This window comes from Capricornis sumatraensis, chromosome 1 (assembly GCF_032405125.1).
Source record: "Capricornis sumatraensis isolate serow.1 chromosome 1, serow.2, whole genome shotgun sequence".
Classification (NCBI taxonomy): domain Eukaryota; kingdom Metazoa; phylum Chordata; class Mammalia; order Artiodactyla; family Bovidae; genus Capricornis; species Capricornis sumatraensis.
This window is the reverse complement of record NC_091069.1, coordinates 85,579,773-85,604,119: the sequence shown is the minus strand read 5'-3', so window position 1 is coordinate 85,604,119 and position 24,347 is coordinate 85,579,773. Positions and strand designations below refer to the sequence as shown.

The 24,347-nt window shown below is 40.4% G+C and overlaps 1 protein-coding gene across 4 annotated transcripts in view; it reads right to left on the bottom strand.

The window, feature by feature from the left end:
* Window positions 1-22,251, bottom strand: part of ATL2 (atlastin GTPase 2) — a 70,030-nt gene extending 47,779 nt beyond the window's left edge. For 3 of the 4 annotated variants that reach the window (XM_068985391.1, XM_068985382.1, XM_068985376.1), the window contains exon 1: window positions 22,134-22,251. In XM_068985391.1, the coding sequence (XP_068841492.1) occupies window positions 22,134-22,251 (118 nt within the window). The remainder of the gene's footprint in view (window positions 1-22,133) is intronic. The other variant, XM_068985399.1, reaches the window with a different exon arrangement.
* Window positions 22,252-24,347: the final 2,096 nt, after the last annotated feature.

The following is a 24,347-nucleotide window of genomic DNA, read 5'->3' as shown; positions in this document are numbered from 1 at the left end:
TCTGGTATTTATTTGTTCCACATCTACACTCTGTAACAAAATAAAAATAGTATATAAGTATATATAAGTCACTCCCGGTCACTCACAGACCAGGCAGTGTCCAGGCAGTTTAGAAGCCAGGTCAGAGGCCTCCTCTGCTTTGTCTCTGAAGCCTAAACAAGACTATTTATTTAATTTCCCTGACAGATGGTGGTGATAAGAATAAGGATGGTATCAGTAGAGATTTTGAGTGAAGACAGATTTAAGACCTTGGTTAGATTTAGGGGTATGGAAAGGGAGAAATGTATCAATGGACAGGCCTCAGGTATGCACCTGCTCAAAAGTTTATTTCAGCACATATTTTAAAAGCTTTAAAGAGGTTATATCATGGTTAACCTATTTTAGATATTTATTACAAGAAAATAAATAAAGATGCTAACAAAGATATACAAGTTGATTTATCAGTGTTATTTACGGTAGGGAAAATTAATGCTGAATGTCTCAAAGCTGGAAACTGCCCTAATATTTTAACTACATATTGACATATTATGCAGCTTTAAAACACATATACCACTTAAGAAATTAAAGATATCTTTAAAACTGGTATAAAATCACCAGGAAAAAGGCAGATCACAAAGTAGTACAAATCTCCCCCAATTCTGTTTTGCTTTGTTTTTAAAAACACAAGCTCACTTGGGAGTTGTGGTGGGAGACAGAAACAACATTGGAGGCTTCCTCTTTCCGTCATTAGAATAACTGCCACCAGACTGGCCCTCCGTCACAAACTATAAAACTAAACTAAATATACACGGCATCTTTTTTCAAGCGCTGAGCAGAGAGAAGAATCCTTGGGAAAAGATCACACACACACCCCCACCCACCCACGGCCACTCTCTGCCTAGGAGCGACTTCCTAAACCTAGAGTGGAGAACCAAAGCGCAGGCGAAGGTCTGAGCTCAGGACTACTACAGGCAGTGGGGTGGGAAGCTGTGAGACCGGACAGCGAAAAGGAACCGTGCAGAAGTGTTCACTGGAAGGACCGATGCTGAAGCCGAAGCTCCGATACTTGGGCCACCTGATGTGAAGAGCCATTAGAAAAGACCCTAATGCTGGGAAAAGCAGAAAGCAGGAGAAGGGGATGGCAGAGAACAGATGGTTGGATGGCATCACCAACTCAATGGACATGAGTCAGAGCAAACGGGAGATGGCGAAAGGCAGAGAAGCCCACCATCCTGCAGTCCACGGGGCCACAAAGAGCCCGACACGACTGGGACCGAACACCACCAACGCAGAGGCAGAGCCCAGAAGTCCCGGGCCAAAGGCGACAAGCTCCACAGACACAGGAGAACACGCTGCACAAGGCTCACCAAAAAGCAGCAACCACAGCGTTGTAAGAGGAACAGAGAGACACCAGAAGTCAAACTGAACTGGGACACTGGGACATTTTGGTCCAGCCACTGTGGTGGGCAGAGCACCTCAGGCAGCAAGCTAAAACACCAGGAAGGCCGTATCTTAGATTCAAAGCCCATGCTTATCTATTTTAAGGTCTACTGAAGATCCACCCAAACAAAGCCTAACACTAAGACCTGAAAAGAGAGGAGACACTTTGGAGATTTAGTATCCCCAGGTTAGGAGGATTTCCTCTAAGTTTTCTACAGAGTCATACTAAAAAGATACAAAGTCAAGCCTATAAAAGGTCAAGAGCAATTAGTAACTGAACTTTGAAGTGAGTGAAGTCGCTCAGTGGTGCCTGGCTCTTTGCCACCCCATGGACAGTGGCCTGCACCAAGCTCCGCCATCCATGGGATTTCCCAGGCAAGAGTACTGGAATGGGTTGCCATTTCCTTCTCCAGGGAATCTTCCCGACCCAGGGATCGAACCCAGGTCTCCCACATTGTAGACAGACGCTTTACCGTCTGAGCCACCAACACAAATTAGACAACAGAATCCAGAATCTCCAGAATGCACAACATACAATTAAAGAACATGATCAGAAATCATCAGAAATGCAGAGAAGAAAATGTGGCCCACAGTAAAGGAAAAAAAAAAAGCAGTTGCAGAACAACAATCCTGCAGTGGCCCAGATGTTCAACAAAAGCTTTAAAGAAGACATTACAAATATGTTCAATAAGCTCTTAATAAGTGAATAGTTAGGGAGTTTCAGCCAATAAATAGATGAATAGAAAACGAATATTCTAGAGCTGAAAAGTACAATAATTAAAATGAAATATTCACTGGACAGACTCTGGCCACCTGATGAGAAAGAACTGACTCCTTAGAAAACATCCTGATGCTAGGAAAGACTGAAGGCAGGAGAAGGGGACAACAAAGGGTGAGATGGTTGGATGGCATCACCGACTGGATGGACATGAGTTTGAGCAAGCTTGGGGAGTTGGTGGACAGGGAAGACTGGCATGCTGCAGTCCATGGGGTTGCAAAGAGTCATACATGACTGAGTGACTGAACTGAACTGAGTCAAATGTTACTAAATTTGGTGTCAGAGACATATATCCAACAAGCAAACCTCAAATAGGGTAAACACGAAAAGAAAACCACATCAGTCAGAGTGCTAAAAACCAAAGATAAATTAAAGGGAAAATTTTTAAAGAAGTGATGTGGTGAAGAAAGTGCAAGTCACTGAGCGGTGTCCAACTCTTCGAGACCCCATGGCCTATACAACCCATGGAAATCTCCAGGCCAGAATACTGGAGTGGGCAGCCATTCTCTTCTCCAGGGAATCTTTCCAACCCAGGGATGGAACCCAGGACTTCCACAGGATTCTTTAGCATCTAAGCCACCAGACAGTAAAGGGAATAATTCAAATGACTACTTTTCATCAGAAGCAATGGAAGCCAGAAGACAACAAAATAATATCTTTAGAGTGTTTAAATTTTAAAAAAATGCCAATTGAGACTTCTATATTCAGAAACTATTATCAAAAAATGAAACCAATATACAGACAATGAGCAAAAAAGCTACACAAATTTGTCACCAGAAGATATGCATCACATGAGATGCTAAATGATGTTCTTCATTCTTCAAGCTGAAAAGAAATTATACCAGATGGAAAGCCTCCTCACTCCCTCCTATAGTATCCAAAGCAGCAAATAAATGGATACAAAAATTAAAAACTGGTTGTTTCCCCCAAGTAATGTCCTTAAAAGATAACTGATCATTTAGAACAAAATATAGACTGCAATGTGGGGTTTATAAAGTATGTAGAAGATTTTTAAAAATTACGACAAATACGTGGGGACAAATAAATTACATTCTAAGGTTATTAAGATTCTGAAGTGGAAAGCGATAAAAACACTGATTCCAAATGGACTTTGATACATTACAGATGCATACTATTGGCTCTAGCACAATGACTAAAAAAGTAAAGTATAAGCTAAAAAAGACAATAAGGAACCAAAATGAAACACTAAAAAATATCCAATTAGCCCAAAAAAAAATAAGAACAAATGACAAAAGGATCAAATGGAAAACAAACAGCAAGATGGCAAACTTAAATCCAGTTAAATAATTACATTAAAAGTTAATATACTAAACATTCCAATGAAAACACGAGATTGTCACACTGGGTAATAAAAGCAAAGCTGTATACTGTGTTAAGAAGCAGCTCTTTTAATATAAAAGCAGTGATCAGTTCAGTTCAGTTGCTCAGTCGTGTCCGACTCTGCAACCCCATGAATCGCAGCACCCCTGTCCATCACCAACTCCCGGAGTTCACTCAGATTCACATCCATCAAGTCAGTGATGACATCCAGCCATCTCATCCTCTGTTGTCCCCTTCTCCTCCTGCCCCCAATCCCTCCCAGCATCACAGTCTTTTCCAATGAGTCAACTCTTCACATGAGGTGGCCAAAGTACTGGAGTTTCAGCTTTAGCATCATTCCTTCCAAAGAAATCCCAGGGCTCATCTCCTTCAGAATGGACTGGTTGATCTCCTCACAGTCCAAAGTACTCTCAAGAGTCTTCTCCAACACCACAGTTCAAAAGCATCAATTCTTCAGCGCTCATCTTTCCTCACAGTCCAACTCTCACATCCATACATGACTACTGGAAAAACCATAGCCTTGACTAGATGGACCTTAGTTGGCAAAGTAATGTCTCTGCTTTTGAATATGCTATCTAGGTTGGTCATAACTTTTCTTCCAAGGAGTAAGCGTCTTTTAATTTCATGGCTGCAGTCACCATCTGCAGGGATTTTGGAGCCCAGAAAAATAAAGTCTGACACTGTTTCCACTGTTTCCCCATCTATTTCCCATGAAGTGATGGGACCAGATGCCATGATCTTTGTTTTCTGAATGTTGAGCTTTAAGCCAACTTTTTCACTCTCCTCTTTCACTTTTATCAAGAGAAAGTGAAGTCGCTCATTCATGTCCAACTCTTTGCGACCCCATGGACTGCAGCCTCCCAGGCTCCTCTGTCCATGGAATTTTCCAGGCAAGAGTTCTGGAGTGGGTTGCCATTTCCTTCTCCAATCAAGAGAAAGGTTGAGAGTAAAAGGTAGGAAAAAAGATACATATACAAATAACCATAGGGAAAACAGTGCAGCTGTAAGAATGTCAAAGTAGATGTAGAGACTAAAAGTGTTTCTAGATATAAAATGGATCACCATCAGAAAAACATAATAACCCTAAATAAGAGACTTAAACTACATGGATTAAAGAGAAAAACAGACAAATGCATATTCATATTTGGAGATAACAACCCTGTCTCAGTAACTACTATATGGAGACAAAAAATGACCAATATAGGATAGGCCTGTCCACACGAGAGATGAGTCACATAGGTAATTTTTAGTTTTCTTTAGTCACATTAAAAAGTAAAAAAGAAGCAAATAATTTTAATTTATGTAACACACATACTCTCATTTTGACTCAAAATCAATGTTTTAAAATTAAGGTGTTTACATTTCTCTTTCACTGTCTTTGAAATTCACTGTGTATTTTACACTTATAGCACCTTTCAACTCAGACATAAATGCTTATCAAAAATACATGATCACTTAGATTTCATAAAATTTACAAATAGATAAGATTTACATACACAAGGTGTTCCCAACGTAAGTTTTCCAATAACTGAATCAAATACCAAACGATCATTTTCCATTCATATGTAAACCTATACTGACAAAATTGTTTTTAAAACATAAACTAAAATGAAAATTTTAAACTCATTTCTTTAGTCACAGTATCCATTTTGCTTTAATACGCATATCCTTGACTGAGGCTGATCATTTTTCTACGTATATTTGTTTCCTCTTGTATGAACTGTCTATTCATAATCTAGGCAGCTTTAAGAAAACACATAGTCATAAACTGTAACCCAGAAGTTACTTTAATTCTGTGTTTAGTTGCTAAGTCGTGTCTGACTTTTGGGACCACATAACTGTAGCCCACCAGGCTCCTCTGTCCATGAGATTTCCCAGGCAAGAATACAGATTGGGTTGTCATTTCCTCTCCAGGGGATCTTCAAGACCCAGGGATTGAACCCACGTCTCCTGCTTGGCAGGCGGATTCTTTACCATTGAGCTACCAGGGAAGTCCCTTAATTCAACAGTAGCAAATTATTAAATGCTTAAACAGTATATTTTGCAGATAGTTTTTTAAATTCAAAAAAAATCATGTGCTGCTTGCATATTTTAGAGCACAGAGGGGTACCTTGTATACAACACATAATTTAACGCTGAAAACTAATCGAAAAGATTTAGTTGATATACAGTTGCTTGCATAATATATCAATGATTTACTTCGTACAGAATGCTCAGTCAAGACTGTTTTGTTTCAATTTAACATTATAAAGCAAACCGTGTTTTTCCCATTAGAATAACTGTGGTTCTCTCAGCTGAATGGGGTTAAACAGCTGGAACTGGCTATAAACACACAACAGACAACAGAACTGGTTAAAGTCCCATTGCTGCCTCTCTTACAGACATATAGACAAAGCCTCAGAAAGAAATGGATTTTCAATAACCCTCCTCTGCTTCCATGACCTTTATTACAATTAATATTACCACAATCAGGGTCAAAATTCAAATTTATAACTATAAACACTGTGAACAACTCAAAATTAAGGATCATTGGCTAATGAGCTGAGGTTAATAATCCAGCAAAAAAATCTGGATTCGGTGCTCAACACAAATACATACTCTACTCTCTACTTTTTGCATATTTTCTTCAAACTCTGCTACTTTTTTGCTTTAACTATGATCTAAAAAATATATATATATAAATCACCAAAAAAAAAATCTTAAGTAAAAAAACTGTCACTCTAGAAATAAGGATGGCATTTAAATCTACAGAAGTGATATATGAAAGAGTACGAGTTATCTTCCAGGTTCAAACTATCATGTTCAACAAAATACAGTTGTGAAAGACAAGAAAATATAACTGAAAGCCGCAGAGATCTGTAGGTCAATATAGTCACCAGTCTTTCTGTTAAAATGGACAGGCTGATTATCGATGTGGGAAAACTTGATAGAGTATTATGTATCAGCAAATCCACAAAACTCTGAACCAAATAAGTGAGCTATCAAAGAAAAAAGTTTTTAGCTTAAAAGACGGTTTGAGAGGTTTAGGAAGAAAACTGGCACTGAAAATTCAATGGAAATGTTAAGTGCCATTACAGATGGACTGAAGAATTTTCCCATAATGTTAGCTGGAATTTAAGAAAGAATTAACTAACTGAATCACTAACATCAACAACCAAAAATTTTCAGGAAGTGAATGCATAACTAAAGCCAAGAAAGATACAACAATGCATAGTTTCAAGGCAAATGTGACCTAACTGTTAGAATCTCACTCAAAATAGTTCAGCTAGAAAGCACTTTCAAAGCGGAAAAAGCAAGTAATCACTGGAGACATTTGCTATTCAAAGTTTTAAAGAATCGCCAAGAAAAATATGAAACTATCTTAATATTAATTTTGGAAATAATTATAAGATCTTTGGAATAATGCAGACTTAACTTGCTAAAGCAAATTGTACCAAGGAATGAAGGACTCCTGACTTGCACTTTATCTTGCTCTTAAGAAGAGGTTGGTTATAGGGAATTCCCTGGCAGTTTGGTGGTTAGGACTCCTTGCTTCCACTGCAGAAGGCACGGGTTCGACCCCTGGTCCATCTAATAATTCAGCCAACCTAGTTTAAGAAAAAATACTCCTTAAAAGGTTGCATTAGCAGCAAATATATAATCGTTGTTTAGTTGCTAAGTCCTGTCTGACTCTTTTATGACTCCATGGACTGCAGCCCACCAGGCTCCTCTGTCCATGGGATTTTCCAGGCAAGAATACTGGACTTAGGGTGTCATTTCCTTCTCCAGGGGATCTTCCCAACCCAGGAATGGGACATAAGTCTCCAGTACTGGCAGGTGGATTCTTTACCACTGAGCCATCAGGGAAGCCACATGATCATTACTAAGTAATAATACATTCATTTATTTATATGTTACGTGTCTAGTTTATATTCTTAATTATGCCTGAAAAATTTTTGTCCAATTTTCTTTTCATTTTCAAGATCAAGCATGATATAGAAAGATTCCCTAAAACAAAACTCAATTGGAAATAAAACACACTTATAGGAACTAATGATCTGACTTAAGACTGCTTATCCAGGAAACAATTTAGTATTAAGGTCTTAAAGAAAATCCAGGTAGTCTTCATTCCCTAGAAATGAGGACTTCAAAAGGCAGCAATGCACAAAGACTACTAAGACGACTGAGTGAAAAGCAAAGGGGACAGATTACAATGGATAGATTAACCCACCCTTAACATCACAAAGCGGAGAAAGCAACGGCACTCCACTCCAGTACTCTTGTCTGGAAAATCCCATGGACGGAGGAGCCTGGTAGGCTGCAGTCCATGGGGTCATGAAGAGTCAGACATGACTGAGCTGCTTCACTTTGACTTTTCTCTTTCGTGCATTGGAGAAGGAAATGGCAACCCACTCCAGTGTTCTTGCCTGGAGAAACCCAGGGACTGTGGAGCCTGGTGGGCTACCGTCTATGGGGTTGCAGAGAGTCGACACGACTGAAGCACCTTAGCAGCAGCAGCAACATCACAAAGAGACAATCAAAAGTTTCATGGACATCATGCGAAATGCCAGCTTAGATGAAGCACAAGCTGGAATCAAGATTGCCAGGATATGCAGATGACATCACCCTTATGGCAGAAAGCAAAGAAGAACTAAAGAGTCTCTTGATGAAAGTGAAAGAAGAGAGTGAAAAAGTTGGCTTAAAACTCAACATTCAGAAAACTAAGATCACGGCATCTGGTCCCATCACTTCATGGTAAACAGATGGGGAAACAATGGAAACAGTGACAGACTTTATTTTGGGGGGGCTCCAAAATCACTGCAGATGGTGACTGCAGCCATGAAATTAAAAGACGCTTGCTCCTTGGAAGAAAAGCTATGACCAGCCTAGACTGCATATTAAAAAGCGGAGACATCACTTTGCCAACAAAGTTCCATCTAGTCAAAGTTATAGTTTTTTCAGTAGTCATGTATGGATGTGAGAGCTGGACTGCAAAGAAAGCTGAGCACTGAAGAATTGATGCTTTTCAACTGTGGTGTTGGAGAAGACTCTTGAGAGAGTCCCTTGGACTGCAAGGAGATCCAACCAGTCAATCCTAAAGAAAATCAGTCCTAAATACTCACTGAAAGGACTGATGCTGAAGCTGAAGCTTCAATACTTTGGCCACTTGATGTGAAGAACAGACTCACTGGAAAAGACCCTGATGCTGGGAAAGGCTGAAGGTGGGAGGAGAAGGGGACGACAGAGGATGAGATGGTTGGATGGCATCACTGACTCAATGAACATGAGTTTGAGTCAACTCCAGGAACTGGTGATGGACAAGGAAGCCTGGCTGCAGTCCTTGAGGTTGCAAAGAGTTGGATACAAAGTGACTGAACTGAACTGAACTGAACTGAACTGAACTGTGATGTATCAGAAACCAAAAGATACCAGCAAAGACAGTGTGTTTGAGGAAGATTTTTAAAAACATCAAACTGATCAAGCCTCTAGATCTAACTATGGGAAAGAACAGAGACACATTCACTACCACCACAGAGATGGAGTCAGGAAACGAAAATATAGGAAATTTCACTGCAAGCAAACCTGGACAAAAAATTGAAAAAAGAAAGGGGGAAAAAGAGAAGGAGACTCAAGAGCCGTATCAACCAAATGCAGGGCCTTGTTCAAGCAAAGCAACTAAAACAAACCTGAAGCAATCAGGGAGATAGGAACTCTGGATATTTGGTATTAAAGAATTATTTTTCTAGCACAGTAATAGTACCAAGGCTGTTCCTTTAAAAACCTTTACTCTTTTAAAGACACAGAACATTCATATAATCTGTTATTTGCTTCAAAGTAATCTGGTAGGGAGGCTGGGTACGGAAAATAGATAAAAGAAAGTGGCCATTATATTGATAATCATTTAATCTTGGAGATGTATATACACAGGTTTCTAACGTTGTTCTCTTCTGTACATATCTGAAATTTCCCGTAACAGTACGTTTTTTATGTGGTGAGGCTAAAAGAGGCTTTATTAGGAAATGAAGTAGACCTAAGTACAAAAGATAGAAATATAGAGCAGAGCTATTACAAGTGAGAAAAGGTCTCTCAAACTGTACTTCTCAATCTTTCTGCTACTTCCACAGCATTTTAGTGACTGGGAGGGGCAGGATGGTGCCATGAAAGATTAAAACAAAAAAGGTAATTCTGAGTATCTCCAATAGTGACAAATTCACTCCTTTGTGAATCAATTCCTGTGAGTCCTCATCACACCAAGATATCATGATTAAACAATAAATTTTTTTTTAAAAGAACTCAAGAAACAGCTTTCTAAATTGGAGAGGGGGACATTTTTAAACTCCTTACAAGGTGTTTACGCATAAAGGGAATATATGAACACACTCCCCAGAATGCCAATAAATTTTAGGGCATTCAAGTTCTAGTACAGATGCTTAAAAATTAGCCTCCATATTTAAAATTAAATCTAATATATCACTCACAGGGGCTTTAGAGATTATGCAGCCAAACTCATTCATTTTTAAGACAAGAAAAACACATGATTGGACCACCGTGTGGAGGGAGACCTGACTGTGGTTTTATTTAGTGTTATTTCCTCTACATTAGTGTCTCTCAAACTTTTTAAATGCATATGAATCACCTGGCTCTTCTCAAAATGAACATTCTGATTCAGACAATCTGGGATGGGAGGCTAAAACTGCATTTCTAACTCCCAATATGATAATGTTGTGATGCCAACACTGATGGTCCTCTGAACAGAGTACTGATGATCATGGTATTGTACAGGTATTTAGAAAGTAAAGACCATTCATTTTATTTTATTTCATGTAGTTTCCAGTGGTGCTAAAGTTTTCAGTAAAGGAAAACAGGTTTCCAGCTATGCTATAATCCTCCATTTTCCTGGGAGACTGCTAACCACTCTAGTTGAGCTACTCTGGATGCCGTATAAAGCGAAAAGAGGCAGTGTACATAGACACTCATACTTCCAAAATATAAACATTTTTCTAATTTGTTAATATGATATACAGCTAGGGTTGAAAAGTATTGGTCTGGAGCCATCATCAATCACCTGGTGAGCTTTTAATTAGCAGGCTTCCCTTTCCCTGCCCAAACAGATGCAGCCCAGAATAAGCATACTGACAAAGACATAAACTTGGACTTCAAAACAAACTTTTTTAAGAAGAGAAGCAGCTATTAGACAAAGAGGTACCACAAAAAAGAGTTTAACAATTTGCTCCTATAAAATACTGTTATTAATAACTTACAGCTAAATTTCTCATAAAACTGGAACTATGATGCAAATGGTAAAAATGAAAACTTTAAAGACTCCAAGAGACCTTCCAGTAATGTCATACATCAGATACTTTCCCTCATCAGCTTTGCCCATCTGACCAACAAGACCATCCTAAATCACTAAGCTTTAAAAATACTTTTAAAGAGCATATACAGTAGTTCATATTTCCTTTCTTCATTACTCTCAAATCATGAGATAAACAAAAAAATGTTTTCCTATAAGACTCAAACATTATTTCCCACTTGTAATCTACTGTTTCCACAGTAACCGGCAGTTATGACATAGAATCTTTGCTGTTTCCATTTAAAGAATACTGAACAACCCACTTCAGTATTCTTGCCTGGGAAATGCCATGGGCAGAGGAGCCTGTCCATGGGGTCGCAAAATAATTGGACACAACCTAGCAACTAAACAACAAGACTATACTAAAAATATTTTCAAGAATGAAGGATATTTTCTTATTGCCACTGCTGTTTTAAAAATAGCATTTAAAAAAGATAAATTTAGTATGCCCAAACATTGTTAATAAAAGACAAAGTAACTAAAAGTTATTTCTCTGGGAGACAAAAATGTTGTTCAGTCATGTCTGACTCTGCAGCCCCATGGACTGCAGCACGCCAGGCTTCCCTGTCCATCACCAACTCCCAGAGCTCACTCAAACTCACGTCTATCAAGTCGGCGATGCCATCCAGCCACTGCATCCTGTCGTCCCCTTCTCCTCCTGCCTTCAGTCTTTCCCAGCATCAGGGTCTTTTCCAATGAGTTAGCTCTTCACATCAAGTGGCCAAAGTACTGGCTTCTGATTTAAAACTGTTCGTTATATACTCACTTCTAATTTAAAACTGTTCATGTTATCAAACATGATTTGACTTTGGTTGGCTTTTAAGTTTATATAAAACAAAGCTGATTTTCCTCAATATGGAGGATTTAAATTATTCCCCACACTGAGCAAACAATAAAATCTGAATCTATTAAAAAAAAACACTGAAGAATAAAAATGCTTTTTATGCATTTATCTAAATAGAAGAAAAATGTAAAATAGATCACAAAATATTTCTCTCAAAGTTTATCATCAAATAATAACCAGCTCTTAAAGCATACATTTAAATATACATGCATATACCTTACGATTAGCAAATTTTCAACTGAAATTAAATTAGATTATATCTAAAAAGGTGGCAGTTTATGAAGTGAATTTTGTTGACTAGTTAAGAAACGCTAGAATAAATAATGGCTTGGGAGGCTCTAAGCAACAAGACAGAAAGAAATTCAGAAAAATTCTATTTAGGTTCTGCAACTTAAAAGTCCTCAGTAGGAAAGGACTTTCCTAAAGGAAAGTCTTACAGAAAATCTCACCCAAGTCACCCCAAGGGGCCTGCATCTTTTGTACCTTTAAAAAAAAAAAAAAGAATTGTTGTGTGGTACGCTATTTAGAGAATTTGAGTAAACAGTATTGAAGCTTTTTCAATTTAGATAAGTTATTTACATGCCAGAGGAATTCTTATCCAAATGCACAGAAGAGACATGGTTCCTTTTCAATGGAGGATTGTCTCTAACTGCAAAAAAAAAAATCTGGAACCTAAATATCTACTGATAAATAAACTATGAAAGAGAATTAAAATTAGTGCATAAGATCCAAATGTGTGAGGTGAAAAATGTTAATCACTCAGTCGTGTCTGACTCTTTGAGACCCCAAGGACTGTAGCCCACCAGCCTCCTCTGTCCATGGAATCCTCCAGGCAAGAATACTGGAGTGGGTTGCCATTCCCTTCTCCAGGGGATCCTTCCTGACCCAGGCATAGAACCCAGGTCTCCCACATTGCAGGCAGATTCTTTACCATCTGAGCCACCAGGGAAGCCAGTGCAATAGAGAAAAATAAAACCAGGTAAGGGAAATGAAAACAGGGGTTGCCATTTTATAAAAGAACAGTCAGGCAAGGCTCCTCTAATGAGACATTTGAACAGAGAACTGAAAGAACTGGGTATCTGGGAAAAGAAATATTATTAAGAATTTCCTCATTTCTTGAAATAATTTACTGTATGAAATAATTTTAGATGTGGTACCTTTTACTTTAGAAGAGAGAAAAACACTCAGAATGCCTACTCTATGCTAATAACTATATAATCCTCAAAAGCAGCTAAGAGTTTTCTTATCTGTATGAAAGAGGACACTGAGGTTTGCTTAATGTAAACAAAATCTAACATTTTGAAGTGGTCAGATCACAATGTACACCCAGTTGTTGTAACTGTCAGATCCATCATTCTCCAACTATGCCAAATGAGCATGTTTGTTGAACATGCTCAGAAGTGAATTCTTATGTGCTCAAGATCTTTATAAAGTTATAAAAAAAGTTACCAAAAATACAGTTTGTTTAAAAGCAAAAAAGTTTATTTCTCATTTTTATAACAAATCTTAGCATACAGCAGTCTTTCTCTTTGTTTTTTCAAAAAATTTCCTTGTCAAAACTTAATCATTTATAGTTAACAAATCATTTATACAGTCCCCCATTAGGGAAAAAATTTTTTCTTCATAAAACTTCTAGAAGGGCAGATTTTAATTGAAGACTTTAAAAACATAAGATGCAATAAAATTATACTTCCCCATCTTTGGTAAGATATTCATATATAGGTATATGTAAACAAATATGCAACTTACTGTTTCATATTCACTGATTCCAACAATGCTCAGTGAGGTGTCATGAAGATTCTCTCAACCTAACTACTTCAGACTAATCATCAGAGAGCAAGGCACTATTGCTAGACACTAGAGAAGTACAATTTGCTACTAAAAGTCCTTACTCTCAAAGTTCTGACACAAACAAGTATAAAGTGACAGTATGATGAGAAAGAGATAATACGGGAATATTTAAACCAGGGTTATCAATGAAGATACCCTGGAGAAGGCTGCATTTCTCTAAGTCATGAGAATCAGATTAAGCTAACCTTAATTTAAGCTAGACTTCTCTGGTGGTCCAGTGGCTAAGATGCACTCCAATGCAGAGGGTCTGGATTCAATCCCTGGTCAGAACTAGGTCTCACATGCAGCAACTAAAGATACTGCATGCTGTAACAAAAATGGAAGATCCCATGTGCCACAACTAAGACCCAGTGCCACCAAATAAGTTTTTTTAAAAAAAGAATAAAGAAAGTTTAAAAATGCTATGCATTAGCCTGAGGAGAGCCAGGGAAAATTCTGAAGCAGAGTGATAGGATCAAAGCTGTGCTGCACAGATAAATTGAAAGTGATGAGTGAGTAAGAAGTATAATAATGAGAGTCTAAAAACAGGGAAATCAGATATAAGGCAAACGAAGGAGCCTGAGTATAAGGTGAAACACTCAAAGTCAAGAGGTGACAGTAAAAATAGACAGTGATGCATGCAAGAGCTAGCTAGTGTCAACATCCTTCTTTAGAGAAGGCAACAGATAATACCAAATTATTCCATATTTTTTTAAGGGACATTCTCTTCTCTGTAAGCCTTTACAAAGCGACAAAGCACTAAATTTCCATTTCCAAAAGTACTGTTGGTACAGTGACTCCAAGATTTTTTAATACAGCAATCAGGAATCCAACAGAACCAGAGGATGCTGCCTCAATTTAGGCAAATGGTTTAATCATTCACTTTGAAGGCCTCCAAACTAACTCCACACTAAGACAAAAGATATTAAACTCATAGAAGAGGTACTGAAATTTGGGGTAACAAGCTAGCAAAGAAGTTATTCAAAAAATACATTCAAGCTTAAATAGGCTTTTCATGACAAATCTCAGACAGGTATCTGTCAAGTCTCTGGAAACAAGACACTATGTTCCACTTTGCTTCAACTCTCAACCTCAGATGACTTATTACAGCAGCAGTTTAAAGAAAGGAAGGCAAAGAATATACTCAAATCCCAACCCTGGCTCAGTGCAGGCAAAATCCTACTAAAAGCAGGGGTAAAAAGGAAATAGGGCCAAAAAGGGACAAATAACCATCTTTCCAGCTAGATAAAATGTGATTAATTTGAAAAAAAAAACAAACGGGGTAAGAGTGTCAAAGGTTCGCACTATCCTCTCCTTTGTTCTTTCTCTAACTTTGGCAATTTTAGAGTAAGTATCAAGATTTCTTACAGCAGAGAAATACATACACAATCAAAAACAGAGGCAGGGAGCACACATCTTTACAGTTTTTAGGTACATCTGAGGGGGCTATTCAGACAGTTTTTCTAGCAGTTATTTAGTTATTTAAAAAAAATTGTTTGCTGTACTTGGCTACAGAAAACTCATATCCTTTTTTATTAAACATGCTCTAACAAATTTGATCTTTCAGTTGCTTCTAATTGCTTTTAAATATTTCAAGCATCCTTTTTAGAAGAATTCTTAGAAAGCAGGAACAAGTACTGTAACTAAAGCTCCCAACATATGCCTGTCTATCTTCAAACAAGTGGCATATCCCACACCTCTGCTAAGGACTGATAAAACCCAACTTCCCCCAAGTCTTCCTTAACAATATTAACACACTAATTTCTACTTCTGAAATTAGAAACCTAATGATAAACTTTACTCACAAATATGCATAAGGTCTATCTGATCTCCCAACTACATGAAAGCTTAGAAAGAGTGATCTGTTCTACACTTTTCTACATAGGTATTCACTACAAGAAACAGAAAGCCTTTTTATAAGGTAGGTGTCAATACAGTAACATAACATCAAGGGGAGAAAAAAGCTAGGTCTCTGTCCAAGGCTGGCCCTCTACCTGACTGTCCTACTCTACCTCTTTACCCCCAAAAGAAAAAACTAGCCGTAGCCCCTTCAGGCTCTCCTTTACACTGAGGAGTAACCCTGTACACTCAATAGATGTCAGGAGCTTTGAAAAATATTATCTTGAACCTTAAATTTCTAAAGTAGGGGTTTTTGTTGTTGTTGTTGTTGTTGTTAAGGAGGCCAAAGCTTGAAAACAATAGTGATCTGAATCCAGCTCCTACGTTTGGAAGCTTCTACCACCCTACTAGGCACTGAAGCAGAGGCCCATGTGAGTGAAAGTCACTCCGTCATGTCCAACTCTTTGCAACCCCATGGACTATAGTTCAGGGAATTCTCCAGGCCAGAATACTGGAGTGGGTAGCCTTTTCCTTCTCCAGGGGAACTTCCCAAACCAAAGATTGAACCCAGGTCTCCCATATTGCAGGCAGATTCTTTACCAGCTGAGCCACAAGGGAAGCCCAAGAATACTGGAATGGGTAGCCCATCCTTTCTCCAGAGATCTTCCCAACCCAGGAATCAAACCAGGTCTCCTGCATTGCAGGCTGATTCTTTACCAACTGAGCTATCAGGGAAGCAGATGCTCATACTTTGGTATTAAAAAGAGATAGGAACAAACAATCAATATCCCACAAAGAATTCAAAACAAAAAAGAAGGGAAAAACCTCCAGGTGTGCATACCTAAATATTCAAGAGACTAGCACCAAGTTAGTAAGTTCAGACATGCCATCACAGTTGCCAATTTAAGGAAAGAACTCATATGGAACCATTTTAAGTATTTTTTTAAATATAGTTATTTCCCAAAAACAACCCACAAAGTCAAAAAGCAAACACGAAAAAGAATTTCTTGTATACAAAAAAATGCAACTAAAAAAATTCACATTCAATTACCATGTTAAAATTTCAATATCAACTGTAATCAAAGAAATGCAAATGAAACAGTGGGATTCCCCATTTTTCCCATGTGTTGGTATTTATTTTTAATTAACAACACTCACTTGTGAACAAATAGAGACAATAAATGGGTATAACCGTTCTGAATGGATATGCTGATGTGGTCTTCAATTTTGAAACTGTGCAGGCCATTTGAACCCTGAAATCTACTTTTAAGACCTGTAAGTCAAGATTTATCTAGAAAGATGTTTGGCCAGCATTACTCAGTAAGAAATAACTCCATAATCAAAAGGAAGACTAAACAGATGTGGAAACAGTGACAGACTTTATTTTCTTGGGCTCCAAAATCACTGCGGACGGTGACTGCAGCCAGGAAATTAAAAGGCACTTGCTCCTTGGAAGAAAAGCTATGACAAACCTAGACAGTCAGTGATCACTTAGCATCACCTAGTGAACCTAGCATCACCTTGCCAACACAGGTCCTTCTAGTCAAAGCTTCGGGCTTTCCATTAGTGAAGTACGGATGTGAGCGTTGGGCCATAAAGAAGGCTGAGTGCCGAGGAACTGATGCTTTCAAACTGTGGTGCTGGAGAAGACTCTTGAGAGAGTCCCTCGGACTACAAGGAGATCAAACCAGTCCATCCTAAATGAAATCAGTCATGAATATTCATTGGAAGGACAGATGCTGAAGCTGAAACTCCAATACTTTGGCCACCCGATGGGAAGAGCCAACTCATTGGAAATGACTCATGCTGGGAAAGATCGAGGGCAGGAGAAGGGGGTGATAAGAGGATGAGATAGTTGGACGGCATCACCCATTGACATAAAAAAAACTAACAACAATGGTGAATTTCGTTCAAATTTCGTCAAAATTTCTCTCCAACTTATCATTCAAAATTCAAATCCCCTCCCACCATTCTGATAAAAGTGAACTCAATCCAGCTTGTAATCCAGCTCATAAACCTAGTCATTCAAATAGGAAAAGAGCAGCTCAAGGGATGCCAATTTCACCCCTTTACAGAGTTTCGTTATAGGAGGCTTTAAAGTTTCTAAAGTGCCTCCACAGATTATCTACTTAGTAATCAAAAAAAAAAGATCTACCAGCTTGCTAGGGTAGATATTTCCTTCAGGAAGGAAAAAACGTTAATCCATTCTGAAGGCCATGGAAATTTACAGTACTCAAAATTCAAAATTAAGTCTTGAGTTAAAATAAGTACATTCTTATCACTATCCAAGACTCTTCTATGAATGACGACTACAGAAAGGGGGAATAAAAGCTTTTTATGGGATTCATGATTAGTGTGGCTTCAAGTCAATCCCTTTTTCAGGCATTCTTGTGCATACAGACATAAATTAGATTTTGCATCTTTACTATTTAAAAAGCCAATGTTTTCTACTTGAAAACTGCCATGATTCATATTGAATCCTCAACTTCAGAAGATTATTTGCCACATGATTAAATGATTCTCTAAAATTCAAGTTTATTAAAATAAAGGTAGCTGAGAAATATGAATGTTTATTTTTATCTGATAAAAACTGAACAAAGACTTTTCAAATCACCTATTTTAAAAATTAAATGTTTAGTTCAAAGTCTAATCTTAAATAACCACACATTATAGTAGTAAGTACCACCAAATAGAATGTTTGATACTGAGTTAAGCACTTAATCACGTTTAATAACCCATATCATGAACACATTATCAGCATTTTATAGATAAAAGTTAAAAATTCACCCACCACTCTTGACCACACTAAACTGTCCACATTACAGGGGAAAAAAATTAAAAGAAACTTAATAGAACAAGTAGTCCAACTGGCATATTCTCACCTACACATCACTATACCTTACACACAGCTCTCTAATTCATGAAACACTTGTACCTTCCCCTCATTCGTTTCCCACAGCAGCCCTTATGGGATGATTATCAGTACTGCATGTGAGGGGTTTCAAGCCAAGAGTTTAAATGAAGTCACTCAGCTTTTGATTCCTCATTTTTTTTTTCCCCACCGGACTTCCCTGGTGGCTCAGACGGTAAAGCATCTGCCTATAGTGTGGGAGACCTGGGTTCAATCCCTGGGTTGGGAAGATCTCCTGGAGAAGGATTCTTGCCTGGAAAATCCCAAGGACGGAGGAGCCTGGTAAGCTACAGTCCATGGGGTCGCAAAGAGTCGGACACGACTGAGCGACCTGGTAAAAGAAACATTGCCCCCACAATCAGTATTATACAATAAAAAGGTAAAACCTGCTAGAAAGCCTAGATTATCCTTCATCAGTTACACATTTCACCAAGTTATTATTTACTATTTATTTTGATGCCAATCATAGAAATACAAGTTGTACAAATAACTTTACTAAACTGGTACTTTAGCAAGGGAATCCCCTAGATTCTACTTGTACTGGCCAGAAGACTAACCCCAAGGTCTACTTTATTAATTCTTCTCTCTACAATATCCACTTTTTCCCTTCCTACTTTAAAATTTCCCACTCCACTTAAGTGATTTGCCCTACCTTTACTTTTTACCTGCCCCATCTTCTCATTAGTATGATTTCAGACTTCATTCAACAAAATTTTACCCGGTCAGAACTATGATATGTAACAATCTGAATGAGAAGAGGCCCCTACCCTCCTCCAAGTCTGGTGAGGAGCAGAAAGAGCACCTCTGAGTCACTTCTGTGACTGCAGACCAGTCTCAATCACTCCCTTCAGTGGCAATAACTTAATTCCTCCAGAGGAAAGTTTTAAGAACAAAATCAAAGCACGATGTTTGAAGTGCTTTATAAAGTATCAAGTATTATCCTACTGACACTGTATCCTCAGGTTGGTCTTTTTTTCTGGATATCCACTTTCAAAGCTATGGAGAAAGCCCTCAATAGGTCTTCTGTATTATGGGTGATAAAGAAGAGTAAAGGATAGCAAGAAACTTATATTAGCAATGAATTGGAGGATCAAGTTTGGTTATTCTATATTCACATCTATCTTCCTAAAGTTAAATAATGCCCAAAAGAGTAAACAATACAACCCTAAAATGGCTAGACAAGCAGAATACCATCACACTTTAAAAAAAAAATTTTTTTAAGCTGTTTCCCTGCACCCACTCTATAGAGAAAAACTCCTTCTGTAAAGCTATATGTCACTATTATAAAAAGTCTAACTTCTATTCCCACCTCATACATTTCTGGCCCTTTGACAGACTGCCAAACAGCTTTACTTACAATTGTGTATCAAAAAGGTCTTCCAATTAAGCATAAACAACATTAAAATGCATCTTACTACTAGGTCTCACAATTTTAAATATGTCTTGAACTCCAGCATCAAACTAGGTGACAGTCCTCCAGGTATACTCTTAGTAGCTGCTTAATAGCAGATAAATGGAAAAGGCACAATTTTGCAAACGGTCTAAAAATTTCAAGAAACTTACTTTCACTTGTGAGTATTCCAAAACCCTACCCTAAAGTTAAAACAGGGAGGCAAACTAAAAATGAATCTGAAAACAGGTGCATTCCACTTAAGGCCTGAATCTCATTTTAACTCCTGGTTTATTTGCCCTTTAATAAGTGCCTCTTTACTATAATGCAGCTCCTTCTTCCCCAAATAAAAAACCTGAAGGATTTCAAAACACTTTACTAAATATATTTAATCACATCCACAGATTCTTATCATCCTACAAAGTCAATGGAAGAGCTCCTAGGTCTTTTATAAAGGTCTTACAATCCTAAAAAGAATAAACACTAAGGAGACACAAAGCATCTTCCCAAGACTGAACTACAAGAGCAGCACGACTCACCCCAACTCTTCAACTTTATCCAGAAAGCAGAGGGAGACAGAGTTTCTACAGCCGAAATCACCAGATGAGTACCTACTCATTCAGAGCCTGTTTGCACAAATCTCAGCCAACTTACTTAGTTTTTAATGTAGTAATGGGTGACTCAGAGAAAATTAGCTGGGAGAGGGACTATTTTGGGCAGTCATTTGATAGAACTGGCTTTCAAGTGAAGGACTACACAAACGCACACAAAAGACAAAACCCTGTGAGCAGCAGACAGAGCATTTAATAAATGATGACCCTGATATATCAAGTCTTAAGAATAGCATCTCTTCTCAATATGCCATAGCCTAAAAACGATGTTCATAACTGTGAGTCATAAAGCCGTGTTTCTCCTAATAAGGCAAGCACATAAAACGCTTTGAAACTACATCTAAAACGGTATAAGTAAATAAACACGTGCACACACATTCCCAGGTGCAAAAGAGCTAAAATAACCAATCCATCGGCATTCCAGAACAACTAACGACTTGAGAATTCCAACCAGAATAGACTTAAGGCATACCTCTCTTCTCTGGTGGCATTTTTTTCTGTGTAAACAGCTCTGTCAAGTGCTTTGGTTGGCAAGCAATAATAAAATCAACTTTATTTCCTGTTCCCTGTCCCTTAAAACTTCCAGTTTGTCCTTACCGCTGACATACGTTCAACACGTCCAAGGGCTAACGTGAATGATAAAATATATTTCACATAAACTTTTTTATTAAAGGGAGTTTTTCATCAAAATGGTTTACATTTTACCTCACAAAACCTTTATCAAACTGTGGAGAGAAATTTGAAAAACACAGTTCATACTTAATAAACTCTTATCTATGTCATGGCCACACTTACCTAAGCTCAAGCTTTTACTAATTTTAAGCCTTGGAAAAACATGCCTTTAAGTACCATCAAAATTCTCAATCAAGATTTCAGGCGTTCAATTCACACCAGTGAAAGATCAAATGCTAAACTCCTAAAAATAGGGTGTTAGGAGTAAGAGAGACACACAACACTCTGCTGCTAAAGCGAGTGCGTCTTCCAAGGGGCAGGGGCGCTCCTTTACCCGTACAGTAGGCGCTCACATTCAGCAAAACCGGGGAGCGAAGGATCAGGTGACTTCACACCACCGACACTTTCAGCCCGATTGGGCCTCACTATGGTCTCAGTACTAAGTAAACAGCTCAAAAGCCCAGTTTTGACAATTAAATCGGAACTTGCAGCCTAGCCACACACCACCCGCAGGAATGGGTTCGGGAACTGCGGGGCCCCGGAACCCAAGCCCCGGGACACAGCCCTGGCCTGCGGACTGCGGTTCCCTCCTGGAAGGGTGTCTGGAGAGCCTCCCGACCTGGCAGCGAGGTGTCTGCTCCTCCCGCGCGCTGCGCGTGCTCCTCCACCGCCGGGCCCATCACGACCTGGTTAACCCTTCCTCCCTCTCCGCGCGCGAGACACAGGGCAGAGAGTGCCGGCGGGTGACAGGTCGCCCGGCGGGTCCGGAGCTCCCGAGGACAGAGCCGCGCCGCCGCCGCCGCCCTCCCCTCGCCCCGGGTCTGCAGCCCCGGCTCAAGGCCGCCCCCTCAGGTCGGGGCGGACACCGCGACAGCCACGCGGCGGCGGGCGGGCAGGGGGGCCGGGTCGGACGCAGACGCGCGCGCCGCCCGTCCACCCGACAGCTGCGGGAGCCGCGGCCCCAGGGCCGCCCTTTTCAGGCCGCGCGCCGCGGGAGCTCGGGGCGCGGCGGGGGCTAGGCCTGGCGGCCAGACGCGGCGGCGGGAGGAGAGCGGAGCCAGCCGCGGACGACGACCCCGCCGCCTGCGGCCGGTGCCCGCGAGCCCGAGCGGCCCGCGCCCTCTCCCTGCGCGGGCCTTGCGGCCTCCACCCTGCCGGCCCGTACCTAGGAGGGTCGTGGACGAGACGTGGTTAACCCCGGTGTTTGAGTCGCTGGTCCGCCGCCGGCGCCGCAGCCCTTGGTGCGGTTCTTGGCTTCGCGTTACCTCGTCCCCCTCCGCCATCTTGTACCGATTTAAAATTAACTCCCCACTGACGTCAAACGCCGCCGCCGCTTTATCAACCTCCCGGGAGCCGGCGGGGAGCCGGCAGGTCCTAGCGCCGCCTTTAGCCTGTGCCTCCTCCTCCTCCCGACGCCCTCCCTCGTCCCGCCCCTCGGCGCCCTCGCTCCGCCTCCTCTCTGCTAGCCTGCTTGCCTGCCGCTCGGTTTTCCCAGGCTTCCACTTTGGGCAGAAATTGGGCGGCGCCCCTACCGCAACCCTCTCGCACTCCCATCGCCTTAAACTCAGGACCACACCCCCCGAGCGCTGTGTAATCGCAGGACTCTCCAGAGAACCAGGTTCCTCCTTCCCAACTCAGTAACCCAATTCCCTTTACGTTTCTTCTCCATAATCGTTGACTTCGTGCACCGCAAATGTTTCAGACTCCTTTCCTTCTCTTCTTTTTTATCCCCCACCTCCTTCCCCAGTGCTAGTCTCCCACTCCTTCCCTCGCTTTCCCTCCATTCCTGAGCTATTGCTGGTGGCCTGCTTTTCCTTTTGACCTTTCTTCTCACAAGTCTCTCATACCGTTTCCCATCTAGAGACCATCCTCTGCTTTGTTTGTCATAGCTTCCTTCTACTTGAGACCCTCCTCCTATCTTCTTAACTGTGCATACCCTTGCCCTTCTGTTCCTAGCCCCTTATAGGGTCAACCAGAAAGCGCTGTAATCAGAAAATGCATGGTAGCAGGTCCTTTCCTAACTGATGCACCTTCTTGTGGGGATCCAGTGATATCCTAGAGAAAGTTCGGGTCACTTTTAAAAACAAATATCTGCCTGTGGACGCTTCTGTGAAACATGGTTTCTGTTCTTTCGGATCTTTGCCCTTATCACCAGCTTCATTAGAAATTCCTTCTCTATGGTAAAGGCATGTGTCCAGGTGTCCAAATCGCGGTCTTGTCCAGGTCTTTTCACAGATCTCAGTCTCCTGACTCCAAGGAGTGTAAAGAAGCCAAAAGAAAGTATAGTGAAGAAATCGAGCACTGTCCCATGGTCACCTCAAATCCATAAGTTTAGAAGGCCATCCTTGGGCCTCCCTGGGGGTCCAATGGTTGGGAATTCGCCTTGCAGTGCAGAGGACACCGGTTCAATCCCTGGTCTGGGAAGATCCCACATGCAGTGGGGCAACTAAACCGATTAGCCACAACCACTGAAGCCCCTGCACCAAGAGCCCATGCTCCACAAAAAGAAAAGCCCCCACGGTGAGAAGCCCATTGCACCACAGCTACAGAGTCGCCCCTGCTCGCCACAGCTAAGAAAAGCCTGAGGGCAACAATGAAGACCCAGTGCAGCTACAAATAAGTAAATAAATAATTTTTTTTTAACCCAGTCTCCATTTTCCCCATCAGTCATCCCCTTTCAATTTCTTTCTCTTTTTTTGGCTGTGCCAAGAAGCATGCAGGATCTTAATTTCCCGACCAGGGATCAAACATGCCCTCTGCTCTGGAAACACAGTGTTAACCACTGGACCGCCAGGGAAGTTCCTGTTTTCAGTTTCTCACAGTGAAATCTCAGCGATGCTGCAGCCTTCTTCCTCCCTCTACAACCCAGCAAGTCCGGGTGATGTCAGCTCTGACTTCCAGCTCATCTCCTCTCCATCCCCTCAGCTTCCCACTTGATTTGGACCTCATCATCTTGCGCCGGACTGATTATAACAACCTCCCTGTTGTTCTCCCCCTGTGTAGATCCTCCACACAGACCGACTTGAGTTTTCTTAGATGCAAATCTATTTCACGTGATTTCTCTGCTCAGGATGAAGTCCAAACTCTTCAAAAGAGTTGACAAGGCTTTTCGTGATCTGGGCCCTACCTATGCATCCAGCCTCATTTTTCACTACTTTGTCATTTCTTCCTTCATTCTTTCATTTAAACAAACGAATTTTGACACTGTTGTGTGTGCTGAACAGACTACTGCCGAACAAGACAAACAAAATTGGTTTCCTTGGGGACTTCCCTAGAAGTCCCGTGGTTAAGACTCCATGTTTCCAATAAAGGGGCTTCGGGTTTGACCCCTGGTTGGGGAACTAAGATTCCACATGCCACATGGTGTGGCCAAAACACA